The sequence below is a fragment of the Corapipo altera genome, unplaced genomic scaffold, assembly GCF_003945725.1.
Source record: "Corapipo altera isolate COAL_440 unplaced genomic scaffold, ASM394572v1 182, whole genome shotgun sequence".
Taxonomy (NCBI): Eukaryota; Metazoa; Chordata; class Aves; order Passeriformes; family Pipridae; genus Corapipo; species Corapipo altera.
The window spans coordinates 288555-311054 of record NW_020885056.1 but is presented as its reverse complement, the minus strand read 5'-3'; the positions used below and the strand labels follow the sequence as shown (position 1 = coordinate 311054).

Genomic DNA, 22500 nt, shown 5'->3' with positions numbered 1-22500 from the left:
TGGGGGTGTATGGGGGGGCTGAGCCCTTTGGGAAGGGGGTCCTGGGGAGGAGGGGGGCACATTGTTGGGGTGGGGGATATGACTGAGCCCCGTTTAGGGGCGCAGGACCCCCCCACCCTCCTGAAAGGGGTGCAGGAGGGCGGTCTGACCCCCCCTGACCGTGCCCCCTCCCCACAGGATGGCCGAGGGGAGCTCTGGCAGCTCCGGCTCCCCCGGCAGCCTCCGCCCGGGGGGCTCGGGGGTCCCGGGGGCTCGGGGGGTGCTGGGCAGACGTCCTGCTGCCCCCCCCCTCACCCCGGGCCGCCTGCCCTCCATCCGCTCCCGGGACCTCACCCTGGGGGGTGTCAAGAAGGTGAGTTCCCCCCACACACCTCCCCAAATCGGGGTCTCACTTTGTGCCCTTCCCCTGGAGGGGGTTTGGGGACCCCTGGGTGGAGGGATTTGGGGTGCAGGGGGGGGCTGTTTTATGTGACTTGTCCCTCCCCCTGCTCTGTCTCCTGCAGAAAACCTTCACCCCCAACATAATCAGCAGGAAGATCAAGGAGGAGTGAGTGGCCCGGAAAGCGTTTTTGGGGGCAATGGGGGTGGATTGGGAGGGGGGGTCCACCCTTGGGCAAAACGGGGGGCACAAGGATGGTTTGGGGTCTGGAGCATCTCCCTGATGAGAGACTGTGGGACCTGGGCCTGGTTAGTCGGGAGAGGGAAGTGAGAGGGGATCTCATCAATCCGTAGAAATATCTCAAATATCCATAGAAATATCTCTAATATCCATAGAAATATCCATAGAAATATCTCAAATATCCATACAAATATCCATACAAATGTCTCATCTGAGGGGGGATCCCATCAACCATATCAGTATCTCCAAGGGGTGTCAGAGGATGGTCCCAGACTCTTCCCAGTGACAGGACAAGGAGGGATGCCCATAAACTGAAGCACCACAAGTTCCACCTCAACAGGAGGCAGAACTTCTCTCCGTGGAGCTGCCCAGGGAGGATGTGGAGTCTCCCCTCTCTGGAGACATCCCAAACCCACCTGGACGTGTCCCTGTGTCACCTGGGCAGGGGGGTTGGGGTGGGTGATCTCCAGAGGGCCCTCCCAAAATAAAAAACCGTGCCCTGGGACGGGGTGCAGGGGCAGGGATGGGGGTGACGTGCTCCCTCCCCGCTCCACAGGCCCCGGGAGGATGTTTCTGTCAAGAAGGAGAAGAAGGAGCGGGACCGGCAGCGGGACGGGCACGGCCGGGGCCGGGGCCGGCCCGAGGTCATCCAGTCCCACTCCATCTTCGAGCAGGGACCTGCTGAGATGATGAAGAAGAAGGGTAAGGGGAGCTGCCCCCACTCTTTTGGGGGGTCTGGGGGTGTGCCAGGGGGTCACCCAGGGCTGCTCCCCTCTCCCAGCAGGCTCCTGGGACAAGGCCGTGGACGTGTCCGACTTCGGCCCTTCCCACATCATCAACATCAAGAAGGAGAAGAGGGAGACGGACGAGGAGACGAAGCAGATCCTGCGGATGCTGCAGAAGGACGACGTGCGTGGGCGCGGAGGGGGCGGCCGTGGTGCCCCCCCAGGCTGGCACTGAGTGTCCCCACTGCCATTCCCGCAGTTCCTGGACGACCCGGGGCTGAAGAACGACATCAGGAACAAGCCGGTGCAGCTCCCGCTGGCCCACTCGGGGTGGCTCTTCAAGGAGGAGGGGGCAGAGCAGGAGGACCCCCAGCCGTGGCTCCCGGGATCCAAGGAGGAGAAGATGGAGCTGGACCCACCAGCAGTGAAAGGTGGGCTGGGACCAGGGGGACACGCAGTGGGGACGGGCTGGGGGAGCCCCCCATTGCCCCCCGTGCCCACCCACCCCCTCTGCAGTGAAAGAGGAGCCGTGTGAGGAGGAGCCCAAGGTGTCCCAGCCCAAGGGCCCGCCCGGATTCCCGCGGGACGTGCCGGTGGCGGAGCTGCTGCAGAGGCTGAGCCTGCAGGCCGAGGAGGAGCTGCTGTTCCTGCAGCTGCCCGACACCCTGCCCGGGCAGCCCCCCACCCACGACTCCAAACCCATCAAATCCGAGCTGCACAACGAGGACGGGCAGGTGGTGGTGGTGAAGCAGGAGAAGAGCCAGGTGGGGGCTCGGCGAGGGAGGGGTGGGATGGAGGTGATGTGTCCCCCCAATCCCATGGTGTTGTCCCTCCATCCCCTGGTGATCTCATCCCATGAGGATGCCCCCCATCCCTTTGTGGTGTCCTTCCCTCTCATGGTGTTGTTGTCCCCCCCCATCCTGAGGTGTCATTTCCCCTCCAATCAATGGTGTCATTCTCCTTCATCCCATGGTGACTTCCCTCCCATCCCGTGGTGTCATTATCCCCACCCTGGTGTCCTTTCCCCCTCCATCCTGTGGTGTCCTTTCTTCCCCATCCCATGATGATGTCACTCCATCCTGTGTTGTCATCTCCCCCCATCCCATGGTGCTCTTTTCCCCTCATCCCACGCTGTTGTTCCTCCATCCCATGGTGGCATCCTCCCCATCCCATGGTGTCATCTCCTCCAATTCCCTGGTGTCCTTTCTCCCCCAGTCCCGTGCTGCTGTTCCTCCATCCCATGGTGCCATTACATCCCCCCATCCCACGCTGTCCTTTCCCCTCCAATCCCGTGCTGTCCCCCCATCCCATGGGGACATCCCCCCTGTCCTGTGGTGCCATTCCCCCATATTCCAAGCTGTCCTTTCCCGTGGTGGCCATGCCAGGAGGCGAAGCAGGCGGAGAACACGTGCACCCTGGCCGACCTCCCCGAGGGGCAGGTGGGGAAGCTGCTCATCCGAAAGTCGGGGAAGGTGCAGCTGGTGCTGGGCAAGGTGACCCTGGACGTGACCATGGGCACCCCCTGCTCCTTCCTACAGGTATGGGGGGCACCCCCTGCTCCTTCCTACAGGTATGGGGGGCACCCTGTTTGGTGCCCTGGGGAGGGTTATGCTGCCTCTCCCTGTGACAGCAGTGGGGAAGGGTCCTGCTAGTCCCCTCTGGGGACACCTCTAGGCTCTTCCCCTTTCAGCAGAGACCCCCTCACCCTTCTCCCAGGGGATTCCCATGGGACTGGGCCGCTCAGGGGTGTCTCTCCCCTCTGGGACAGGAGCTGGTGTCCGTCGGCATCGGGGACAACCGGACGGGCGAGATGATCGTCCTGGGCCACGTGAGGCACAAGCTGGTGTGTTCCCCGGATTTCGAGGCTCTCCTGGAGCACAGGCACCGGTAGCCGAGGGATTCTCAGCCCCCCTGGCCCGTGGGGACAGTCCCTGCACACCCTCAGCCCCCCCCAGATGTGCCTTTGGGGTGTGGGGAGGGGGTCTTGTGCAGCTCCGACCTCCTCCCAGCCCCGTGGGGGGTCAGGGGTGTCCCCCCAGAGCTGCTGCTTCCACCCCCTCTGTGCCAAAAGGGGGTTTTTGGGCGTGTGGGACAGTGGGGTGTCCCCCCCCAGCTCCCTGGTGGCTGTGGATGCTCTGGTGGGGGCGGGACACATGTCAAGGGGGGAGGAACATGCAATAAAACATGGAATAAAACATGGAATAAAACGTCTTTTCCCCCTGTGTGGAGCTGCTCACGTTTGTTCTGCCACCTCTGCTGGGCAGGGGGGTGGGACCCCCCGTGCTCCCACCCCATCCCACCTTAACCCCCACCCATTTTACCCCCCCAATTCCATCTTATCCCCCTCATACCCTATCCATTTTACCCCCATCCCATCCCATCCCATCCCATCCCATCCCATCCCATCCCATCTGTCCCATCCCATTTTACCCCCCAATTCTGTATCACCCCCTTTCCCATCCCATCCCATCCCATCCCATCCCATTTTACCCCCCAATTCCATATTATCCTATCCCATCCCACCCTCCCTTCCGCCTCTCTGGCCACGCCCCTCCCTCACTGGCCCCGCCCCCTCATCGCATGACAACGCTCCTCCTGCCTGGCAACGCCCCTTCCCCTTGGCTCCGCCCACAATCCCATGACTCCGCCCCCTCCTTATGCCCCGCCCCCGCTGCCACCCAATCAGCGGCGCGTCCGCTCCGGGGTGGGCGGGGCGTTCCCGCGCGCGCGTGAGGGGCGCGCCCGGACAGGGCGGGAGCGGGAGCGGGCAGAGGAGCGGGCACGGGAGCGGGCACGGCCATGGGCCCCCCGCACCCCTCCCGCGGGCCCGGGCCCTGCCCGGCCCCCGCCGCCCTCCCCGGCCCCTCGGCCCTCCCCGGCCGGGCGCGGGGGCTCCGCGGCATCGCGGCCTTCGCCCAGCGCCCCTCTGTGCCCGCCGCCGCCTCCCCCGCCGCGACGTCGCCGCTCCCGGCGCTGTTCCGCGGGCTGGGCTTGGACGAGCGGCCCCGCGAGCGGCCCCTGGGTAGGGAGCGGGGATGAGGGGAGTGTGGAGGGGGTTTAGGAGCTGCCCACCCCCCCCTTTCCCTTCCCCAGCCCACTGTGCCCGCTCGTCCCGCAGGTCGTGGCGGCGCTGGCGATGGGAAGGCTCTGGCGCAGCCCAGCCCGGCACGGGACAAGGAGGAGGAGAAGGAAAAGGGGGCAGCGCTGGTGGCGCTCCCCACGCGCGGGCAGTGAGTCCCCCCCGGCACCCCAAACCCCTAAAACCTCAATACCCACCTTCTCCTGGACTCCCTCCACCTCCCTCTATCCCTTTGTCCCCCTCTGTCTTCCCTATCCCCTCTGGCCCCTTCTATCTTCCAGCCCCACCGTCCCCTCTGTCCCTTCTATCCCCCCATTGCCTTATCCCTTCCATCCCCCCATACTCTTATTCCCTTATTTCCCCATCTCCCCCATCCATTCTGTCCCCTCATTCCCTTGTCCTCCCCTATCCCTCATCCCCTTTATCTCCCCTATTCCCTTATGACCTTTATTCCCTCTCTGCCCCCTGCCCATCCCATCACCACTATCCCTTTATCCCCCCTATTCCCTCATCCTTTCTGTCCCCTTTATCCTCCTGTGTTCCCCTGTTCCCCTTTATCCCCCCTCCCGCCCTTTCCCTGAGCCCTTCCAGTGGCTCCATCACCCACCCTGGTGACAAGGGCTGGGGGACCCTCTACCAGTGACACCCCTGGCATGATCACACCCCTTCCTGCCCCATTGCCAGGGCCACTTCTTGTGTTTTGTCCCCAAAACCGGGTCTTTTGAGCCACCCCCCGCTCAGACTGGTGTGGGGCAGGAGTAGGGGGGAATTTTGGGGGACACCTGGGCACCCCCAGCGTGTCCCCAGCGTGCCAGGGCTCACCCCTGCCCTCCTTGGGGTCGCAGGATCCGATGGCAAGGCCAAGGGGACGCGCCGCCCACCCGCCCTGGAGGAGCCACCACTGTGCCCACCCTGAGCTCACTCGGCCCCCTGCGCCCCCCCAGGAGCCCCCAGCCGTGAGTGATGACCCCAGCCCCGCGTTTTGGGGGGTCCAGGTGCTGCTGGGTCGCCCCTGACCCCATGTCCCTCCCCAGGGTCCCCCCAGGGGTGAAGGGACCCGCTGTCCCCCTGGGGCTGAACTTGGTGAGGATCCACTGCCAGAACGAAGTTGTCTACCAGTACCATGTGACCTTCAGGTACTGGGGGGTTAATGGGGGGCCCCGCAGCCCCTCGGGGGTCCCTCACAGCCCCTCGAGAAGGGGGTGTCCCCAGGCAGAGCCCTCCATGTCCCAAGTGCCACGAGATGGGGCACCCGGCACAGCAATGCAAAGAGCTCTGGGTTTTCCCCCTCAGGGGGGATTCCAGGGGGGCTGAGCAGGGTCTGGGGTGGGGACAGGGGAGGGAGAAAAGCCCCTGTGTGTCCCCAGCCCCGAGGTGGAGTGCAGGAGCACTCGCTTTGCCATGCTGAAGGAGCAGCACGCTGTCACTGGGGACGTGTTGGCCTTCGACGGCTCCATCCTCTTCCTGCCCATCCAGATTCCCAAGGTAAGGGGGGGCTTGTCTTAGCCCAGGTGCCCCCCCCAGGCCTCCAGCCCTTGTTTTGGGTGGGAGAACCCCCCCCCCCCTCTTACCCCCCAGGTCAGTGTGAAGGCTCAGAGGAAGAGCAATGGGGAGGAGGTTTGCATCACCATCCAGATGACCAAGGTCCTGGAGGCCAGCTCAGATCTCTGCATCCCCTTTTACAACGTGGTTTTCCGGAGGTGGGAGACCAAGGAGACCCTCCCTGAGCTCCAGGGAGGAGACCCTCCTCCCCCTCCTGTCTGCCAAGCCTGACCCAGTCCTACTTTTCCTGCTTTTCCTTCCTCAGGGTGATGAAAATCCTAAACATGAGCCTGGTTGGGAGACATTTCTTTGAGCCTGCCCAGGCCACCACCTTGCATAAACACAGGTGGGTGCCAGGGACATCCCTGTTTCTCCAGCAGCCTGGAAATTGGGAAGTTTTCCCGGGTCAGCTCTGGCTGGCCTGACCTCAGAGAGGCTGTTTTCCAAAGCTGGGAGCTGGGAAACAAATCCCTGTGCGTTTTGGGTGTTCCTTGGCTCCTGGGACAGTGGGACAGCTCTGGGCTAACCCAGGCGCCGTTGGGCATCTTTCCCTGTGGACACAGCCTCCAAATTTGGCCGGGATACGCCGTCAGCATCCGGAAGAAGGACGGCGGGCTCTTCCTCATGGTGGATTCCATCCACAAAATCATCCGCAGCGAGTCCGTCCTGAGCGTGATGTGAGAGGAGCGGGAAAGAATCCCGGGAGGCTTCAGGGATGGGGAGGGGGTGGTTTATTTTTGGGATGGCACGGGCAGGCAGCGTTCCATGGGCTGTCTCTCCTCATTTGCCAGGCAAACAATCCACTCCCAGAGCCAGAAGACGTTCCAGGACGAGTGCACCAAGGAGCTGGTGGGCAGCGTGGTCATCACCCGCTACAACAACCGCACCTACCGGGTCGACGACATCGACTGGGACAAGACCCCCAGGGACACTTTCACCCTGGCCAGCGGGGAGGAAATCACCTTTGTGGAGTACTACAGGTAAGGATGGATCATCCCTCGGGATTGGGAAGGGCTCGGTGCCCGCTGTTGGGTGAGCAGGAGCAGGAAGGTCTTGCCCGATGCTGTGTCCCCCTGCCCACGGCAGGGGGTTGGAGCTGGGTGGTTTCTAAGGTCCCTTCCAACCCAAACCATTCCAGGATTTTGTAATTATGCTGTTTGTTTGGTTTTTTTTCCCAGCAAAGCCTATGGGATCACCATCAGGGATCTGGACCAGCCGCTGCTCATCCACAGGCCCAAGGAAAAACAGACAATGTACAGGGAGGTGAGCCAGGCACGGAGAAATGGGGATCCATGATCTGTCCTGGGCTCCTGGGGAGGGCAGGGACTCCCAGCCCCTGGAATGCTGAGGGTGCCTGTCCCCTCTGCAGCGTCAGCTGGACATGGTGGTGCTGGTGCCAGAGCTCACCTTCCTGACCGGGCTGTCCGACCTGCAGAAGAACAGCCGGACGCTGAAGGTGAGAGCCTGTTCCATCCCACCATCCCTGCTTTTCCTGAGCTGGCAGTGCCCGCTTTGGGGAGCTGCTGGGGGGTATCTCCAAGCCCCCCATCACTCCTGGGGGCTGCCCCTGCAGGAGGTGATGTGGGAGATGATGCAGAGCCCCCAGCAGCACCACCTGCGCCTCACCAACCTCCTGCGCCAGATCCGCGACAGCCCGGAGGCCTCCCAGGAGCTGGAACGCTGGGGGCTGCACCTGGACACGGATATCTGCAGGGTAAGGCTCTCAGGGGGTGCCAGGCTCCCTACCTTCCCCCCTGGGAATGGGGGCAGCCCTGGATTCCTGCTCTGTCCAGACCCAGGGTCACATCCTGCCCTCGGAGCGGATCAACCTCCGGCACCGCTCCTTCTTCCCCGAGGAGGACCTGAGCTGGCACAGGGAGGTGACCAAGGAGGTGTCCATCTCGGCGGTGAGCCCACCACGGGAACAGCCTCCCCTTGTCTGGGAGCTGGCCTGGGTTTTCCTAAGCGCTGGCATTCCGGCTGAGCTGCCTCCAGCTCAAACCCTTCCCTTGTTTATGTTGGATTTGAGCTTCAGCCTGTTTTTCCGAAGGAGCTGGAGGTATGTGGTGGGTGGTGTCTGCTTTCCCGCCTCCTCCCGGGCTGGAGGAAGGCTTTCAGATGCAGGAATTCCATGCTGTGTGCTCCTGAGGTTCCTCTTGGGCTGCTTTCCCTCTCCCAAATTCCCCTCTGTCGCCCAGGTTCCACTTTCCTGAATTCCCCTCTATGCTCCAGGTTCCTCTTCAGCCACTTTCCTCTCTCAGATTCCTCTCTCCCAAATTCCCCTCTGTGCTCCTGGTTCCTCTTGGGCCACTTTCCCTGTCCTGAACTTCCCTCTGTGCTCCTTAGGTGTCTCCTCTCCCAAGTGGAAATGTGCTTCAGGTTCCTCTTGGGCCACTTACCTTTCCCAAATTCCCCTCTGTGCTCTAGGTTCCTCTTTGGCCACTTTCCTCTCTCAGATTTCTCTCTCCCAAATTCCCCTCTGTGTTCCAGGTTCCTCTTTGGCCACTTTCCTCTCTAAAATTCCTCTCTCCCAAATTCCCCTCTGTGCTTCCCAAGTTCCTCTTGGGCCATTTTCCCTCTCCCAGATTCCCCTCTGTGCTCCAGGTTCCTCTTGGGCCACTTTCCTCTCTCAGATTCCTCTCTCCCAAATTCCCCTCTGTACTCCAGGTTCCTCTTGGGCTGCTTTCCTTTCCCAAATTCCCCTCTGTGCTTCCCAAGTTCCTCTTGGGCCACTTTCCCTCTCCCAGATTCCCCTCTGTGCTCCCTAGGTTCCTCCTCTCCCAAGTGGAAATGTGCTGCATGTCCCTCTTGGGCTGCTTTCCCTCTCCCAAATCCCCCTCTGTGCTCCATGTCCCTCTGGGGCCACTTCCCCTCTCCCAGATGGGAATGTGCTGCAGGGCTTGGGAGCTGCACGACCGGGCGGGAACACGCCCCAAACACGGCCTGTCCTCGCTTCTCTTCCCAGATCTCCATAAATTCCTGGCTCCTGGTTTATCCCAAGCGGCTGCAGCAGGTGGCCCAGGACCTGGTGGCAGCCGTGAGGAGCGCCTGTGGAGCCATGGGAATGCAGGTGGGACAGCCCACGGTGCAGGAGCTGCGGGACGAGCGCATCGAGTCCTACGTCAGGAGCATCCGGAGCGGTTTGGGAAGCCAGGTGGGGAGGGGGGACGTTCCCAGGGGATCACCAGACAGGTGGGAGCACAGCTGGGATGGGAGCACCTGGAAGGGCTCAGCCTGGAGGAAAGGAGGCTCAGGAGGGACTTTATTGCTCCCTAAAACTCCCTGACAGGAGGGGGGAGCTGGGGGGGGCCGTCAGGCTCTGCTCCCAGGGAACAGGGGACAGGGGAGGCTCAGGTTGGACATCAGCAGGAATTTCCTCATGGAAAGGGCTGTCAGGTATTGGAAGGGGCTGCCCAGGGAGGTGGTGGAGTCCCCACCCCTGTAGGTGTCCAAAAACCACGTGGGAACACGGGTTAGTGGTGGCGGCCTTAGGATTTGACTCGGTGACCTCGGAGGGCTTTTCCAACCCGCACAATTCCACGATTCCCGGCAGGAAAAGGTGCAGCTGCTCGTGTGCATCACCCCCCGCAACAGGGACGACGTGTACGGGGCCATCAAGAAGCTGTGCTGTGTCCAGGCCCCTGTGCCCTCCCAGGTAGGCCCAGCAGGGTGGGATCACCATTCCCGGGAAGCTCCAGGTGCTTTTCCAGCCTCACTTTTCCACGTGTTTTCCCGCCCCATAGGTCATCAACGCCCAGTCCCTCATGGGCCATCCCGGCAAGATCAGGAGCGTGGTCCAGAAAGTTCTGCTGCAGATCAACTGCAAGCTGGGCGGGCAGCTCTGGGGGGTTGACATCCCGCTGGTAAGGCAGGAAAACCCCTGGAAAAGGCCTGGGATGAGCTTGGAAGCTCTGAGGGGGTGAATTACTGTAGTCACGGGCTTCCCTCGCCGGCTGGAGAACTGGGGGTTGGATTCTCTTTGGAGCATGAGAGTCCCTCACAGATGGAGGGATCCAAGCCTGGAGGTGTCTTGGCTTATCCCTAAATCCCACCTGGCTGGTTTTTTCCTCCCCTTTCTCAGAAACAGCTGATGGTTGTTGGGATGGACGTGCACCACAGCCGCAGCCAAGGGATGCGCTCTGTCATCGGCTTCGTGGCCAGTATGAACCAGTACGTGGGGTCCTGGGAGGGGGGAAGGTGTTCCTCCAGCTCTGCCCTCGGAATCTTGCAGGATTCCACCCCGAAATCCCCTTCCTTGGACGGGAAGGGGGGGCGAGGGTGATGCTTTTCCCGACCCTCAAGGTCTTCGCCGGCGCGTTTGTGCTGGGAATCGCTGGGAAAAGGGCTGGGAATGCTGAGTTGGTGGACTTTGCCTGGTGACAGTCTGGGGGGGTTTTTCCTGATGCTCGTTCCCATTCCATCCCCAGCATCCTCACCAAGTGGTATTCCAGGGTGGTCTTCCAGATGCCCCACCAGGAGATCGCCGACAGCCTCCGGCTCTGCCTCTCCCAAGCCCTCCAGCGCTTCTACGAGGTGAGGCCAACAACAAAAAAAAACCCCTCCCACGGTTTGATATTCCCTCAAAACAAGGGGAAAACACCCCGAAACAGCCGCTCTGGAGCTGGCAAAGCTCCCCAGCAGCCTTTGGACTGGATGTGGAGCCGGGACAGCTCATCCTTATCTCGGGAACGTGCGAACCCGGCCCCGGGGATTAGTTTGCACAGAGGGAAGTGCCACGTTCCACCCCTGTCAGCACTGAAGGGCTCAGCCCTGGCCCTCGTCCCACAGCGTGAGAAAAACAGCCCGGGACAAGGGCCAGGAGAAATCCCAGCACTTGGGATTTGCCCGGAGAAGCTGTGGCTGCCCCATCCCTGGAAGTGTCCCAGGCTGGGTTGGAGAATCCTGGGATAGTGGGAGGTGTCCCTGCCCGTGGAACTGGATGATTTTAAGGTCCCTTCCAACCCAGAGCATCCCAGGATTCTGTGATCCTGTTTTCCCAGCCCTCTGTGGGTGCTGGAGGAACAGCCCTGGGCACTGGGGGTTTGCTGGGCAGGAGGACCAGGACACAGGGAATGGCTTCCCACTGCCAGAGGGCAGGGTTAGGTGGGATATTGGGAAGGAATTCCTGGCTCTGAGGGTGGGGAGGCCCTGGGATGGAATTCCCAGAGAAGCTGTGGCTGCCCCTGGATCCCTGGAAGTGTCCAAGGCCAGCTTGGAGCAAATTGGGCTAGTAGGAGGTGTCCCTGCCCACGGAACTGGATGATTTTAAGGTCTCTTCCCACCCAGACCATTCTGGAATTCTGTGATCAGCACAAACACAGTCTGTGCCCCCCCCCCAGCCCTCCCAAACCCCCACTCTGAGCTGCATTTTGGGGGGGAGCTGAGCCTGGTCAGGGGCTCTGCGGGCGGTGAGTTGGGTCCTGACCTCCATCCCTGGAGACTCAGCGAGCATCTCCTGGCCAGGGAATGTTTTCCCACCAATCCTGTGCATATTGGGGGTGAAAAAACAGTGAATTCTCCCCGTTTTTACCTCCTCACACCCAGCTGAACCACTCGCTGCCCATGAAGATCGTGGTGTATCGGGACGGGGTGTCCGACCCCCAGCTCGACACGGTGCTCAAATATGAGGTGCCCCAGATGCAGAAGAGCTTCAACACCTTTGAGAACTACCAGCCCAGCCTGGTGGTCGTGGTGGTGCAGAAGCAAATCAGCACCAACTTCTACAGCCTGACGGGAGAGGAGTTCACGTCCCCCCCGCCCGGCACCGTCCTCGACCACACCATCACCACCTCGGGCTGGTGAGTGGCACCTCCAGGGCTGGGGGAGGTGAAAAAACACCCTGGGAAGGGAGAAAAAAACCCCACCCTGGGGTGTTAAAAAATTCCAGGGCTTGAAAAAATGGTGAAAATCACCCCTGGGAGCAAAAAAATGGTGGTAGAAAAAAACTCAGGGTGCAAAAAAACCACCCTGAGGGGTGAAATAACCAACCCTGGGGTATAAAAAAAATCATTGTAGATGCCCCAGGGTGCAAAGAAATGGTTGCAAAATCGCCCCAGGGTGCAAAAAAACCACCCTGGGGTGCAAAAAATCGGTGTTAAAACACCCCAGGGTGCAAACAAATGGCTGTAAGATCACCCCAGGGTGCAAAAAAAAAACCACGCTGGGGTGTGAAATAACCAGCCCTGGGGTATAAAAAAATCATTGTGGACACCCCAGGGTGCAAAAAAATGGTTGTAAAATCACCCCGGGGTGCAAAAAAAATCCCTGAGTGCAAAAAATTAGTGCAAAACACCCCAGAGTGCAAAAAAAGCCAAAAAAAAAAAAGTCTGTTAAATCACCCCAGGGTGCCAAAAAAACCACCCCAGGAGTGTAAAAAATGGTGGCAAAACCACCCCAGAACGCAAAAAACGAGGTGTAAAACCACCCTGGGGCACGAAAAAAAGACACTGCAGGGGGGAAAAAGTAAAAAAAAAATGAAATTGAGGTTTAAAAAGCCCTTTTTACACCCTCAGGAAGGATTTCTTCCTGCTGGCCCACAGCTCCCGGCAGGGCTGCAGCATTCCCACCCGCTACATCTGCATGTGGAACACGGCCAACCTGAGCCAGGAGCACCTCCAGAGGTGAGGGCAGGGGTCCAGAGCTCCCCAAAATCCCCCAGAGGGCAGGGCAGGGGTCCCAGAGCCCTCTGAGCACTTCCAGAGATAAGGGAAGGGCCCAGAGACCCCCCCCCAAAATCCTCCAGAGGGAAGGGCAGGGGGCCTGGAGTTCCCTGAGATCCTTCAGCCCCCTCCCAAAATCCTGAAGGGATAAGGGCAGGGAGTCCAGAGGTCCTCAAAGTTCCTGCAGGGATAAGGGCAGGGGTCCCAGAGCTCCCCAAAATCCCTCAGAGGGGGTCCCAGAGCCTTCTGACCACTTCCAGAGGTAAGGGAAGGGTCCAGAGCTCCCCAAAATCCCCCAGAGGGAAGGGCAGGGGTCCCAGAGCCCTCTGAGCACTTCCAGAGGTAAGGGAAGGACCCAGAGACCCCCAAAATCCCCCAGAGGGAAGGGCAGAGGCTCCTCAAAATCCTCCCCAGAGCTCTCCAAGCACCTCTGGAGGGAAGGGCAGGGGTCCCAGAGCCCCCCAAGACCCTACAGCTCCCCTTAAAATCTGCAGAGGTAAGGGAGGGGGTTTGGAGTCCCCCCTTATCCTACAGACCCCCTAAAGTCCTGCAGAGGGAAGGGAGGGGGGTTGGAGTCCCCCCTTATCCTACAGACCCCCTAAAGTCCTGCAGAGGGAAGGGCAGCTTTCCTGGAAACCCCCCAATATCCTGCAGCCCCCCAGTGTCCTGCAGAGGGAAGAGCAGTCTTGTTTCAGTGTGAGGGCCCCCCAAAATTCAGGGGTTTTTGGGTCAATCAGCCCCCTGGAGCGGGCAGGGGGGGCTGTGCAGGCACTGGGCTGAACCTGCTGGGTTCACTGGGTGAACTGGGAGGACATGGATGAGGCAGAGGAGGCGGATCCCATCCCATCCCTCTGATGGCAGAGGTGACAGAGGACACTGTGTCACCCCGGGGTGGCCCAACCTTTGCCTCCTCCTCCTCCAAGAGGGGAAGAAACACCCGGGTGGGAGCAGGTTTGGCCTCAGGGAGAGAATCCATCCCTCTGTGAATCACCAATCCCCCTTTTTTCTCCCTATCTGTCCCCAGGCTGACCTTCAAGCTGTGCCACCTCTACTGGAACTGGCCTGGCACCATCCGTGTCCCAGCTCCCTGTAAATATGCCCACAAGCTGGCATTCCTGGTGGGGCAGGTGCTGCACCACGAGCCCAGCGCCCACCTGAGCGAGCAGCTCTTCTTCCTCTAGTGTTGCCAGGGGCAGGAAAACCGGGATTGGGCCGGGAATTCTGCTCCCCAGCCGCCAGCGTGGGGGAATCTTCCTTAATTCCCTGTTTTGTTGTTAATTTATTCCCGTTATTTATTGGTTTTTAAGGGTTGCAGTGTCGGTTTAAAGGACACTGGGGAGCGTCCCAGGGCTGGGTTTATCCCCATGGGGATGAATCCAAAGGAATATCCCCCTGTTTTCCAGTCCTCCCAGTAAAGGGGGTTGAGTTAACGAGCCCCAGAGGTGCTGCTGCTCTCACAGTTCTTCCCTGTGCAGGTGCTGATATAAACCCCAAAGATCTGGGGTTTTTTTTTCTTGCATTTCCAGGGAGGTTTCAAGTTTTTCCTGGGTTTTTTTGTCTTTTTTCCAAGGTGCTGTTGAACAAACCAGCCCCAGGTTTGGCTGGTTCTCCCGTCCTTGAGGAGTCACTGGTTTCTCAAGGAGAATTCTCTGTGCATTCAGGTTGTTGTCCCAAGGGGAAAGTTTTTGAGTTCTTACCTTTTTCAGGTGGGGGGGTTTTTTTGCTTTAGTCAGGAGATGTTTGAGACCTTCGAGCCTGGGGCTGTGAGACCACAAAAAACAGCCTAAAACACCTCAAAAGACATGGATTTTGCCTCAAACCCCTCCTGTGCATCCCCAGCAGGGATGGGGGGCCAGCAGGACCCTCCCCCCAGCCTCTCCCCTCCGTTTTAATGCCAAAAAAGTTGGAATTCCTCTATTTTTTTGCCTTTGCTGTGACCAGTTTTTGGTTCTTTTCAATAAAACTGTTGCTGGCAGCTGCTCCTTCTTGGAGTGGGGGGGTGGGTGACAGGGGTGGGTCATTCCCCCTCATTCCCAGGGATGGAGAGGGGACACAGAGAGGGTGTGGGGGGGTCACAGCAGTGCTGTCACCCTGTGCCCCTGGTTAATCATTGATCCCTTTATCCCTGTTTATTTGCTGGTCCAGGCGGACTTTGGCAGCCCTGGCCCAGCCTGGGTTGGGATTTGGGAGCAAAACTTGGCTCGTGGAGGGGGGCTGGGGGTGCTGGGACAAAGTGGAGGTGCAGGATGGGGGGTCCCTGCTCTTCCTGGCCCCTCACCAGCAGCTTTTTATACCCCAGCACTGCCTCGTCCCTGCCCTTGCTGGCTCCTTGGCACAGGGAGAGGAGCCAGGACCAGCCCTGGCTGCCAGGCTGGCAGAATTTGTCCCCCCCCCAAATCCCCCCAGCCCTTCCAAGGGGGTCCCTGGGGTGCCCTGTCCCCTGGGGAAGGGGCTGAGGGGTGTCCTGTGTCCCTAAAGGGTGTTTGGGGGTGGTCTGAGGGATGTTCCATAACCCCAAGGGTTATAGAACCCCCCCTGTGCCCCTGAGGGTTGTTTTGGGGGGGTCCTTGGGGTGCCCTGTGCCCTCAAGGGTTGTTTTGGGGGGGTCCTTGGGGTGCCCTGTGCCACGGAAGGGACATTTATGGGGGTCCATGTGGTGCCTTGTGCCCCCGGGGTGGGTTTTTGGGTGGTCTTCAGGTGGTTTTGGGGGGTCCTGGGGTGGGTTTTAGGGGGTTTTTAGGTGGTTCTTGCGTGGTTTTGGGGGTCCTCGTCCCCTCAAATTTTTTTTTTGGAGGATGGGTGATTTTTAGGGATCCTGGTCCCCCCAGGTGTGTTTTTGGGTGTTTTTTGGGGGGGCCAGGTGTGTTTTTGGGAGGTTTTTGGGTGGTTCTGTGGGAGTTTTGGGGGGTCCCGGCTGTGGTTTTAGGTGTTTTTGGGGTGTTTTGGGAGGTCCCCAGTGTGGGTTTGGGGTGTTTTAGGGGGTCCCAGGTGTGTTATTGGGTGTTTTGGGGGGTCCCGGGTATGTTTTTGGGTGGTTTTTGGGGTGTTTTTGGGAGTCTTGGGTGTTGTTTTGGGGGGGTTTGGGAGGTCCCCGGTGGGGGTTTGGGTTTTTTTGGGGTGTTTTAGGGGGTTCCAGGTGTGTTATTGGGTTTTGGGGGGTGTTTTTGGGGGTCCCGGGTGTGGTTTTGGGTGTTTTTGGGGGTCCCGGGTGTGGTTTTGAGTGGTTTTGGGAGAGGGGTTTTGGGGTGTTTTAGTGGGTTCCAGGTGTGTTATTGGGGTTTTTTTGGGGGGTTTTGGGGGGTCCCGGGTGTGGTTTTGGGTGTTTTGGGGGGTCCCGGGTGGTTTTAGGGGGGTCCCGGGTGTGTTTTTGGGTGGTTTTGGGGGTGGTTTTGGAATCCCGGGTATGGTTTTGGGTGGTTTTGGGGATCCCAGGTGTAGTTTTAGGTGTTTTGGGGGGTCCCGGATGTGTTTTGGGGGGTCCCGGATGTGTTTTTGGGGGTCCCGGGTGTGTTTTTGGGGTGGTTTTTGGATGTTTTTTGGGGGGTCCCGTTCTCCCCACAGCAGCCGCGGGGGGGCGTGGCCCTGCCCCGGAGGGGGGCGTGTCCCTTGTCTCCGCCAGCCAATGGGAGCGCTCCCCGTGCCCGCGCGCCGAGCGTGCGCCCTGCGCGGCCCCGCGCGAGCGGCGGCGGGAGCGGGAGCGGGAGCGGAGGTAGGACCGGGATGGGGCCGGGATGCACCGGGATGGACCGCGCCGGGATGGGACGGGGGAACGGTGCGACGGGACGGGGAGACCGCCGCGGGGACGCGGCACCGCGGGGAGCGCGGCGGGGGCGCGGGGGGAGCGCGCTGGGGCCGGCGCCGAGCCCCGGATGGGGATGGGGATGGGGGAGAGGATCCCTGCGGGATGCGGGGAAGGATGCAGGGGAGGCTGCAGGAGAGCGGGGTTGGGGTGTAGGAGCGGGCCTAGGCTTGGAGGCAGCGTGGGGGGGTCGCTTTGGGGCTGCCAGCGGGGTCTGGGGCAGGTGGAGGTGGGGTCTGGGGTGCAGGACGCTGTTATGGGGTGCAGGACCCGATTTTGGGACGCGGGACCCTGCTGTGGGGTCTGGCACCAGCGGTGCAAGCTCTGGGGACGGGCAGGGGGCAAAAGGGCCGGGCATGAGGACTGGGGGGATGGGGCAGTGCCGGGGGGGCAGCAGGAGCAGCTCCAGCACGGGGGGCACTGGGCGGGACTGGGGGGTCCGTGTAGGGTGGGCTGGCCGGGATATTCCCCTGTTTGCTGCCCGCCTGCCCGCCCCGGGGCCTGCGGGGAGGGGTCGCGGGGAGAGGAAAGGACAAGACACTGCCCGGAGGCTCCAGGGAGGGCAGAGGGGGGTCCGTGACTCGGGAAACGTGGCCCCGGGACGTGCCCCAGGGCACGGAAACCCTCCTGGAAGCCGTCCTGGAAACCCTCCTGCCCGCGGGGCACGTGGAGCAGCGTTTGCTCCGGAAGGAGCTCGGCCCCGCCGGCTCCAGGAGCGGGATTCATCCCGGTGGGGTTTTCGGGAGCCCCCAGTGCCCCCCCCTCCCCTTCCAGTCTTGCGCCAGCGAGCGGGATTTCGGGAAGAGCTGGCGCGGGGCTGACGTCGCCGGGGTCATGGCTTTGCCAGCGGTTCTTATTCCCGGCGTCACCTTCCCGCTGGCGGATCGATAACCGCTGGGAAGTGAAGCCCAGGGAGATGGGAAGGATTGGCGTGGCCTTGGGAGCTCTGTTGTGTGCTGTCGTGGCATCGCTCCCGGGCACATCCCTCGCCGGGCGCCCGTCCCTTCCCGTGGCAGCGGTTTGTCCCCGTGCCCCATCCCGGAGGGAGATAAAGTAGGTCAGGCGCTGGCTCCGGGCTCCGGGAGCGGATCCCGGCGGGAGGACGCCCTTGGAGGTAGCGGGCAGGAGGCTGGGACGCTCCGCGGGTGGGGTGGCGAGGGGCCGCGCTCCGGGGTGTTCGCTGCGCACCCCCCCTTTGCCCCGGGATGCGGGGATGGATGGATGGATGGATGGATGGATGGATGGATGGATGTGTTTGGCACCCTCTCGCCTTGCCCTGAGCTCCCCGTGGCTTTCGGGGGGTCGGAGCCCCTCGGGATGTCCCTCTTTGGGCCCTTCCGCAGGGGCGGCTCCTCCACCTCGTTTTTGCCCTAAAACGGAGCGAGCCTGTGCAGCTCCTGCCGCTGCCCGGCTCTGCCTGCGCGGCGCTTCTTGCCTTTCCTTTGGCAGCTGGGGCAGAAGCTGAGGTCCGGTTTTCCACCCTGGGTGTATCCGGCTCAGCCCGGCTTCGGGAGAAACCCCTGGGAGGGATTTTGGCTCCGGCGAGGGCTGCGTGCCTTGGCACGGGCCGGGACAGCCGGTGTGCGGCCCGGCGGGATGGCTCCAGGCGGGATCAGGGATATGGGGAGCACTCGGCTGGCACGGGCAGGGAAGGGCAGCCAGCGTCCCCCGTCCCGGGACATGCGGCCACTGGGGCAGACCTTTGGCACCGTGGGCCGTGTGCCAGCACCTCTGGGAGTCACCAGGATGTCCCATGTAGCCCGGGAGGATCCACCTGGATGGGTGGGTTGGGATAGGGAGGAAGAAGCAGAGGAAGGGTCCGGGCTCGGTGAAGAGGCAGAGGTCCCTTAGGTACCCCCAGTCAGCACCAGCACCCCTCTGGATGAGCTCTCTTCCCATGTTTTGGGAGGAGAGGGGTTAAGCCAAAGCATCTGAGTTAAGCCTTGGCAGGAGGAGGCTAAAACCTCCCCAGAACAAAGCTCACAAGGTGGTGGTAAGCTGGTAAAACCTGTGGGAATGTGGGAGCCTTCGGAGGGGGAGCGGGGTCCTGGATGGGGAGCGGGGTCCTCCCGTGCCCCTTTTCCTCACAATCCTGGCCCCAGGTTATTTTCGGAACAATTGCTTGGCCGGGCTTCAAAAATGTCCTGGGCTCGTTTCTGGAGGAGCCCGGAGCCTGCGAGCTCTCAGCACGGGCTGTGGGGTGTCCCAGGGAGATCCGGGAGCCCCTGGGAAGGGCAGCCAGGAGGCAGGACACACCTGGAGCCCTGCACTGGGATCAGGGTGGCTGCTGCATTTATGGAACCAGCGGACTGTTACTCTCTCCTGATCCTTGTGAACCCCGAGTTCGCCGCCCACCTCTCGGTGCAGTTTTCCCAGGAAGGCAGCCCAGGCCCTGCTCCAGCCTCTCGGGTGCCTCCCACAGTGGACGTGCAGGTCGTGCCTGGCGTGTCGTCCCCCCCCTCACCCCATCTCCCCCAGCCCCTTCCTTTGCACCCCGGGTTTGTGCCACCCCACTTTTATTGATCCCTGGTGCGTATGAAAGGAACAGAGAGGGCAAGGATTGACTCTGGGCAATAAAGGCACCTACAGTTGGAGCCGGGGAAGGAGCCGGTTCATGGTAATTATCCGGGTTAAAATATAACCCTGTGAAAACGCCACCTCTGTCCCCTGGGTTCCCACGTCCTCCGAGCTCCGGCATCCAGGTCCTGGAGGGATTTGTGTCCCGTTCCTGGTGACGCCGAGGGGACCCACGCGTGGCCGGGAGCTGGAGCGTGACTCCTCACGCCACGGAGAGCTGGATTTGGGGCTGGCAGAGGCACAAGCCCTGCCTGCTTCCCACCACCCGCTGCTCTTCCCAAGGTCCCGAGGCGCTGCGGAGCTGGAGAACCCCCGGGAGCCGTGTCCTGGCAGCCCCCCACGGTGAGCAGGGGGTGGCTCAGAGTGGGGGAGAAGCGGGTGGTCCTGTGTACAAGTCCCCCCTCAGGATCTGGGTGCTCTCAACGCTGCATCCCCTTTTCCCTGAGGAAGAAATCTGCCGTCTCCCGTCGGAGCTGTGGGGTGGAGGAGCGGCGGTTGGAGCGCTGGGAACGCCAAAGCCAACAGCAGTGTGTGTTTTGCCTCCCAGCATCCCAGAGGCACCATGATCCCCGGCGCGGGCCCCCGGAGCTGCTGCCTGCTCCTGCTGCTCTGCCTCCTTCCCTGCCCGCGGGTCCGGGCGGGCAGGGACAGCCCGGGAGTCTCCGCAGCCTCCTTCCTGCAGGATCTGCTCCAGCGCTACGGAGAGAGCCAGACCTTGAGCCTGAAGCAGCTCAAGGCCCTGCTGAACCGCCTGGATGTGGGAGTGGGACACGCCAACGTCTCCCAGTCACCGCAGCAGCGCCTGAACCTCTCCCGGGTAGGGCCCCAAAACCTCCCTGCAGGTCCCAAAACCTCCCTGCAGGTCCCAAAACCTCCCTGCGGAGCTGCGGGAGTCTCAAGGCACGTTCCTGTTCCCTTCCCTTCCCCAGTGCTTCAGCTCCGTGGAGCTTTTTGCCATCCACAACCTGAGCGAGGGCTCTGCCGTGGGGCACAGGGAGTTCAAGGAGTTCTGCCCCACCATCCTGCAGCAGCTGGAGTCGGGGGCGTGCGCCTCCGAAAACCTGGAAAATGAGGAAAACGAGCAGACGGAGGAGGGCAGACCCAGCTCGGCTGAAGGTAAGAGGGGAGCTGGAGGGGCACAGGCACTGCCCAGGCCCGGGCATGGAGCTCAGGAGTGATGAGGCACCCCGGGACCTCCAGCACAGGTGGTTCCCGCTCCTGGGAATTCCTTGCCTACAGCAGGCAGGAATCCCCACGGGTTTTCCTCGCTGTGGATTGTGCCGTGGCGTGGTTTCACCGGGATAACCTCTGTGCCTCCGGGATAGCTGGAGGAGGAGGGGACCTTGCCATGAGTCCCTGTGGGTGGGAGGGGGTGGCCTGGCACTTGGAGGGACCCGCTGGCCTCCAGCCACCAGTGGATGCTCAACCAGCTCCCGCGTGTCCCGCTCCTGATGATGCCCATGGTCTTGGATCAGCTGCCCTGAGCCCCACCCTGGGGCTGGCTCAGGAAAGCCTTTTCCAAGTAACCCAATGGCCTCATTCCCACTTTCCCTGCACCAAAAAACCGACGGTTTTGTCGCAGCTGAGACATCCAGAGCACAGGGAGAGACCGTCCGGTGCCGCGTGGCCCGGGAATAGACCCGGAGCCAGCCCTTTCCCGCCCGCCCGGATCCGGGCTCTCCGAGAGCCTCGGTAATGTCCGGCCCCTCTGGTTTCTTCTCGTTCTCCGCAGTGTGGGGCTTTGGTTTTCTCAGTGTGTCCATGATTAACGTGGCCTCCCTGCTCGGAGTCCTCGTCGTGCCGTGCTCCGCCAAGGCCTTTTTCCGCCGGGTCCTCACGTTTTTCATCGCGCTGTCCATCGGCACGCTGCTCTCTAACGCGCTCCTCCAGCTCATCCCAGAGGTGCGGTAGAACGTCCCTGCCCTCTCTCCCGGCTCCGGGGCCCTCTCTGCCTCCAAACCCCGCCGAATCCAGCCGGTCCCTTCCGTCACCCGAGGCTCAGGGCTCGTCTCAGGGGCTTTTCTCGCCCCCTCCGAGCACCAGGAAACCCTCTGGAGCGGGCAGGGAGGCTGTGTCCTCCAGCCCTGCCAGGTCTGAGGAGTGGGAATGGGCTGGGAGAAGCTCTTTGCTCCTGGAGTGGCCAGGAGTTTATCCCTTGGAGGGATGTGCTCAGCCATCAGTCTCCGAGCACTAGTGGGAGAGTACTGTGAAACAGAGGAAATATCCATATAAAAGGAGGAAATATCCATGTAAAAACACAGAGAACAGCATCAGCTTCCTCTGGAATCAGCCAAATTTTACAAGGCCTTTATTGCCTGTATTTTTTTCGGCCCCCCCCACCTCTCCCTGATTTCCCAGCCCGGTGTTTCCACAAGGGTTCAGGCTTCCCTGAGGTTTCCTGGTGCTCTGATGGGACCAACAAGAAATACTGCAAATTAATTGTGTTGTAATTGCCCAGTTCTGGAGTTGAATAAATCCACACGGATTTGGACACCTTTGGAACACTGTCCAGGTGGCTCCTCAGAGCACAAGTAGCTCCTGGGTAGAGGACGAGCTGGATCCGAGCTCCTGCACATCCAGCCTTAAAATTCCACAGGGTTTTTTCCCCCTGGCATTGCCAGGGCGACGATCACCTCACCCGTCTTGGCAGTGGGATGTTTTTCCAAGGCTCCCTTTCAACTCCAGAACTGCAACTGTTATTCGCTGGACATAAAAACCAAGCGCCTCTTAATTCCTGATTTTTCCGGGAATCGGGATGCTGCGCGTACGCTCCAGCCTCGCCAGCACTCGGAGCATCCCAGCGTGGCCTGGGATGGGGATGGAGCGTACGAGGTGCTCAGGGAACCTGGGCGCTCTGTGGCTCGGGAATGGCTCATGGAGCAGAGCTGGGGGCTGGCTGGGACACGGCCTGGCTACCAAAACCCGGCCGCGAGAGCCGCTGGCTCCAAGAATCCAACCCTTCCCAAAGAGCCATTCCCAAAGCCGCCCGGTGCCAGGCCCGAGCCAAGCCGAGATGAACAACAATCACTAATGAATGTCCTCTTCTCTCCCCTCTCTCCCTCCCTCCTCTCTCTGTCCTGTCGGTGTGGATTCCTTCCCTCCCCGTGCCCGCCTTGATCTCCTCCCTCGCCTTTCCCGTTCCCCCGGGGTGGGTTTGGCTCTCACGCCCCTCTCAGTCTGGGGTTACGGTTTCCTCTGCGTGTCCGTCATCTCCCTGTGCTCGCTGGTGGGAGCCAGCGTGGTGCCCTTCATGAAGAAGACCTTTTACAAGCGGCTGCTCCTCTACTTCATAGCTCTGGCGATTGGAACTCTCTACTCCAACGCCCTCTTCCAGCTCATTCCCGAGGTAGGGAGAGGACCGGGCGGGTCTGTGCTTTTCTCTCTCTCTCTCGGGGGCTGTTTCTGGCTGGAGAAGGGGAAGGCGGCGTCGGAGGGGAGCCCAGAGCGAGGTATGAAGGCTGGAAGCCCCTTGGAGCTGGAGTTTGGAAGGGAATCGCTCC

General features: G+C 61.3%; 4 protein-coding genes across 7 annotated transcripts in view; all 4 read left to right on the top strand.

Annotated features, from left to right (window-relative positions):
- POLR3D (RNA polymerase III subunit D) overlaps positions 1-3572 on the top strand; it is a 4046-nt gene extending 474 nt beyond the window's left edge. The window contains exons 2-9 of one of the 2 annotated variants that reach the window (XM_027668902.1): positions 178-352; positions 504-547; positions 1176-1321; positions 1404-1528; positions 1604-1775; positions 1861-2108; positions 2730-2882; positions 3113-3572. In XM_027668902.1, coding sequence (XP_027524703.1) covers positions 179-352; positions 504-547; positions 1176-1321; positions 1404-1528; positions 1604-1775; positions 1861-2108; positions 2730-2882; positions 3113-3235 — 1185 coding nt within the window. In that variant the 5' untranslated portion in view covers position 178 and the 3' untranslated portion in view covers positions 3236-3572. Of the gene's footprint in view, positions 1-177; positions 353-503; positions 548-1175; positions 1322-1400; positions 1529-1603; positions 1776-1860; positions 2109-2729; positions 2883-3112 lie in introns of both variants that reach the window. The other variant, XM_027668901.1, reaches the window with a different exon arrangement.
- Positions 3573-4122: 550 nt separating this feature from the next.
- LOC113959692 (piwi-like protein 2) lies at positions 4123-9043 on the top strand. The gene is made up of 14 exons (XM_027668899.1): positions 4123-4366; positions 4463-4574; positions 5269-5379; positions 5458-5559; positions 5791-5908; positions 6002-6123; positions 6231-6311; positions 6529-6642; positions 6757-6945; positions 7144-7228; positions 7335-7421; positions 7539-7679; positions 7759-8024; positions 8931-9043. The coding sequence occupies exons 1-14, from the start codon at positions 4144-4146 to the stop codon at positions 8938-8940; spliced, it is 1761 nt and encodes a 586-aa protein (XP_027524700.1). The 5' UTR covers positions 4123-4143; the 3' UTR covers positions 8941-9043.
- A 795-nt stretch (positions 9044-9838) lies between these two features.
- LOC113959695 (piwi-like protein 2) lies at positions 9839-14592 on the top strand. Its single transcript, XM_027668903.1, has 5 exons — positions 9839-10135; positions 10393-10498; positions 11510-11763; positions 12478-12585; positions 13649-14592. The coding sequence occupies exons 1-5, from the start codon at positions 10056-10058 to the stop codon at positions 13803-13805; spliced, it is 705 nt and encodes a 234-aa protein (XP_027524704.1). The 5' UTR covers positions 9839-10055; the 3' UTR covers positions 13806-14592.
- A 1703-nt stretch (positions 14593-16295) lies between these two features.
- Positions 16296-22500, top strand: part of SLC39A14 (solute carrier family 39 member 14) — an 11266-nt gene continuing 5061 nt past the window's right edge. Inside the window, exons 1-5 of one of the 3 annotated variants that reach the window (XM_027668891.1) lie at positions 16296-16333; positions 19282-19342; positions 19548-19817; positions 19930-20116; positions 22177-22346. In XM_027668891.1, the coding sequence (XP_027524692.1) occupies positions 19563-19817; positions 19930-20116; positions 22177-22346 (612 nt within the window). In that variant the 5' untranslated portion in view covers positions 16296-16333; positions 19282-19342; positions 19548-19562. Of the gene's footprint in view, positions 16334-16865; positions 17538-19281; positions 19343-19547; positions 19818-19929; positions 20117-20732; positions 20903-22176; positions 22347-22500 lie in introns of those variants that run through there. The other 2 variants (XM_027668889.1, XM_027668890.1) reach the window with 2 other exon arrangements.